Genomic DNA, 4,264 nt, shown 5'->3' on the forward strand with positions numbered 1-4,264 from the left:
GCCAGGTTTACTTTCTGTTTTCTCTTTATTGTCATTATAGAGAAAACACCTTCTCTGTTTTTATTCTGGCACTTCGACTTTCCGTGAATAAAATATTTTGTGAGATAAAATAACACCTAGGCATAGACAAACATTACAATATACAGCTGGACAGAGAACCCTCAGATAACCGTAGTCCATGTTTACATTACAGTACAGAATTATTCTTAAGTTTCCCCCTTTTGTATAGATGCCAATGAAAGTTAAAGATAAATTGTTTTTATAGCATTTAATTTTTTAGATTTGGAATATATTTCAGAACAGTATTATTGTAGAAATGAGCATATTGCTGTATTATTCAGTTATGAATTATGAACTTTTGAAAAGAGTAGGCCTATGTTACATGCAAATTGGCCAGTAGTATATGTTTTGCCAGTAGTTGTGTCTGAGTGAGAAAACTATTTATGTAATTTGAAAGATGTGGTCATAGAATGAATTTTGTGTCAAAGGAATGATAAATGATCCACAGTTTAACCCACATAGACCTCCATTGTGCTCAGACTAGTATTGTAAAAGTGTCCTTGACAAGCGTCCTGGTGATTGTAAAAAACTCAAAAAAACTCAAATTGCAATTCTGCATCCTGTTTAGTTCAAATTCAGTTCAGCAGAACATATTGCATTGCATAATTTATCTACATTTTTAGCCTATAGCCAATAGTTGTCAATCAATGTTACTTGTAAAAAATATTGTGATTGCCAAGTTTTGCTAACACACAAGCTCTCATGATTTACTTCACATCTCTAAAAAGGTTTTGACAAGATTTTTATAAGTAAAACCTTCAAAAACACTCATTTTAGTCTGAACCATTCTTGTTAACAGTGCAAATGTCAGTTCTTCCTCCTATCCAATCCATAAAATCATTCATCATCACCAGATCTTATCATAGAACAAACACATTCACATGCAAATCCACCCACACAGACCCTCATTTGGTTAAAATGAAATGAATTGATAAAATCTGAAATTCCATGATCATTTCTCCCAAAGTGTCAAACGTGTCTGTTTGCTTCGCTAAACTCAGTACATTCCAGTTACTGTATGATAAATAGTAAGTGTAGTAAACTTAATGTGACATCAGTGATATTAAATTGAGGCAATAAAATGAAAATCTCAGGTCTCAGTTAATAATTATTTGTATTGCAGATTGTGTATTTGTATTGTATTGCTCCTCCAAAACCTGTTTCTCTTAATGTGTATTCACTCATTTAACAGAGTTTAACCACAGAAACATCTCAACATGTACCATGAACGAATGTCAATACAGATGTTTCACTTCTGTTATAGACAAATTAATTTGTAATATTCTATAATGTAGAATGTAAAATGATATTAATATTCAGAATGTTCTATTACCAGTAATAGATAATGTGTTTGATCTGCATGTGTCAGAGAGCTGCATATTTTCAGGCAAAACAGCAACTTTTAGTTTCGGACTAAATGGTTTTGGAGGACTGAAACCAACATGATCTCATGAGTATTTGTATGTATTTTTACTTAAAGTTTGGTTCTTTCACATGTACATTTATTTGCGTTTGCATTGACACATAAATGTACAATATTGACGAATGACAGCATCTAAAGCATAAAATATTTTTTCAGACGTACAAATGTGTACGAATCCTTATTTATGAATATTATTTATGAATTCTGCAATAACCAGAAAGACTCCAGACAATGCCTTTAATTATATGCTTTAATCACAGCCGGAGGATCTCAGACCAATTTCAGAGAGAATCCCACCAGCAAAAAGAATACAACAGTTTTTATAGAATAGGAGCATGGCAAAGGTGACATGATTCATTACATCATTTTTCTCCAATATGATTGGTTCTTCTTATGCATACTTCAGCAAACCCTTCTGTTACTAAGGAGAAGCAAACCCTGATTTCTTTATTACTTTGTTCCTCAAAGTCACAAGTTTATATATTTCAACATAGTTTAATTTCCCCTTTTGTTATATTCGGAGAAGATTCACTAACATTTAGGTTTCAAAAGCATACAGAATAAATGTTATTTCTGCAAGGAAAATAAATATTAGTTATTAGAATTATGATTAGTTTAAAATACAGTTTACTATTTTATTTAAAAAACAAAAATCCATAAATGTATAGTGGGGAAATACATAAAATGTATGTTTACAAATATGCCATACACAGTATATACTGTATACTTCTTATGTTACAGAAATATAATTAATAAATATATTATTTTGAATTTATAATGTATACATTTTTAGTAAAGATGTCTTTACATTTTGCAGTCTTTCAAATTGTCCAAGATTTATATATATATAAAAATCATGGCTGATTTTGATTTTGGTTCATTTATCAGAATCGTGAGGATGTCTACAATACTGGGAGAGATTTATCTGTTAGCAGTCACGTTCATCTCAATAGTGAAATGTAGTTATGATTACCAGCAAGGGTTAACAAGGATAAATACTAGAGAGTGGATCTGTGGTTAAATCAAAGTAAGAGTTATATTTCATGATAGTATTTTTTTAAATAATGAAAGTGAAATCTGTTCTGTAGAAAAAAGTAGAGACAAGGAACTCAGATTAGTTTTTTGTGAACTTCCATGTCCTGCAATGCCATCGTGTCGACATCATTTTCTAGAGAAAGAGAGAGAGAAATAAACTCATCAGAAATAAAAATCATTTTCATATTTTCTTCAGAAGTGGTGATTGTCTTGACAAAACTTTGCAATCCCTGTTGAGAAATTACCCATCCTGTAGAATTATATTCACTAAAATATTAAGGTGAATCATGAATGTTTAAAAATCCAATAAAAGAGTTATAATACTAAAAACTGATGGGTGTGGGCGGGTTAAAGTTTCAAAGAAATTGATTTGCACAATACCTTTGTCAAGTAGATGTTTCTTTCTATAAAGAGAAAAAAAGCTTCAGTTGATAATTTATAATTGAACATTGTTATTAAATTAATATGTGATTATAGTGTGTCGTTACATAACTCTCTGGAATAATTGATTTACCAATTTTCTTTGTCAATATGGATTTTGTTAAGTAATGGAATTTTTCTTAGCGGAAGCTTTTAGATAATATACAAGTAAATTAAAAAATAAGTTCAGCTCAATCAATGTTTCACGCCCATGATTTTTTGGGTTAGGAGCTATGTAATAAAAACTGTATATTGACTTTTATCTACTTACCCCAGCAGGTCCAGGGCAAAGTGCAAACAGTTAAAGGTCGTAGCATGGTAATTTAGTGTAGCGTTCATTGCCTTCCTTACTCTCTCACGGAAGCCTTCAGCAATGCCACATCTCAAACGAAGAACCCGGAACTTCTTGTTTCGGAGGAATGTTGTCACACCTACTTTCCTGACTTTACCATCCATAAGTGAAAAAGAAGAAGATGTACATGACAAACCAAAGGTGGATCCCCCGTTTCTTTCCTGTGAAGTATCAGGCTGGCCTAAAAAATATGTATATACGAATTTGTAGCTTTCAAGTAAAATGATTAAATATAAGGTCATAAATATTATCTTCAAATAGCCTATATAAAGAAATGCAAGTGTGTTTCTTGCCTGCAAAATCAATGACTTCCCTTTGTCCACAGTAAACCCCAGCATGATAAAATGGTCCTTTCCTGTCCATGGGCCTTAGAATCAGATCACCTTCTGCAAGCTTTGTTTCATCAGATTCTGATATGCCATCCCCACTTTCCAAAACCGTGTTAAAAGCGTTGTGTTTGCCAGACCACAGGAGAGAGAACATTTGGGAAAAATGGATTTGTGCCTAAAACAACATATTATACAAATAGTTTACCACAATATTATAATCATAATGAATGAGAAAACAGATTTGGTAATATACAACTTTGGAGCATCATATATACGTATACCATACATATAACATATACAAAAATATAGATATGTAAAAATATTTTTAAATGATTATTAATTCAAATGAACAATAAACAAATTAATACCTTCGACTTGCAAGCTAAATTAAGAAGAGTCTGTCATGCACCAGAGGAGTGTTGTTATGGAGGCAGGAAACACAGTCTATATTCTAGTTGTTTTGGTGGGTGGAGCTTTAAAATTTACTTTCTATTTTCAGTTTGTTGACAAAAACAAAATCAGTAAAGAAACTTTTACTACAAAGTGTTTATTTGGGTCAATCCAACCTCTTATCAATGCAATATGTAACCCAGTACATTAATTTGGGCCACTATTATAATTAGTATTAGTTTATTCATATCGCTA

General features: G+C 31.5%; 1 protein-coding gene across 1 annotated transcript; it reads right to left on the minus strand.

Annotated features, from left to right (window-relative positions):
• Positions 1–1,715: 1,715 nt before the first annotated feature.
• Positions 1,716–4,054, minus strand: LOC309490383 (uncharacterized protein). Its single transcript, XM_082159515.1, has 5 exons — positions 3,988–4,054; positions 3,584–3,794; positions 3,210–3,471; positions 2,900–2,922; positions 1,716–2,651 (listed from the first exon to the last, which is right to left on the minus strand). Exons 2-5 carry the CDS (start codon positions 3,771–3,773, stop codon positions 2,593–2,595), a joined length of 534 nt encoding a protein of 177 aa, XP_082015641.1. The 5' UTR covers positions 3,774–3,794; positions 3,988–4,054; the 3' UTR covers positions 1,716–2,592.
• Positions 4,055–4,264: the final 210 nt, after the last annotated feature.

Source organism: Leuciscus leuciscus, assembly GCF_965113295.1.
Source record: "Leuciscus leuciscus genome assembly, chromosome: 25".
Taxonomy (NCBI): domain Eukaryota; kingdom Metazoa; phylum Chordata; class Actinopteri; order Cypriniformes; family Leuciscidae; genus Leuciscus; species Leuciscus leuciscus.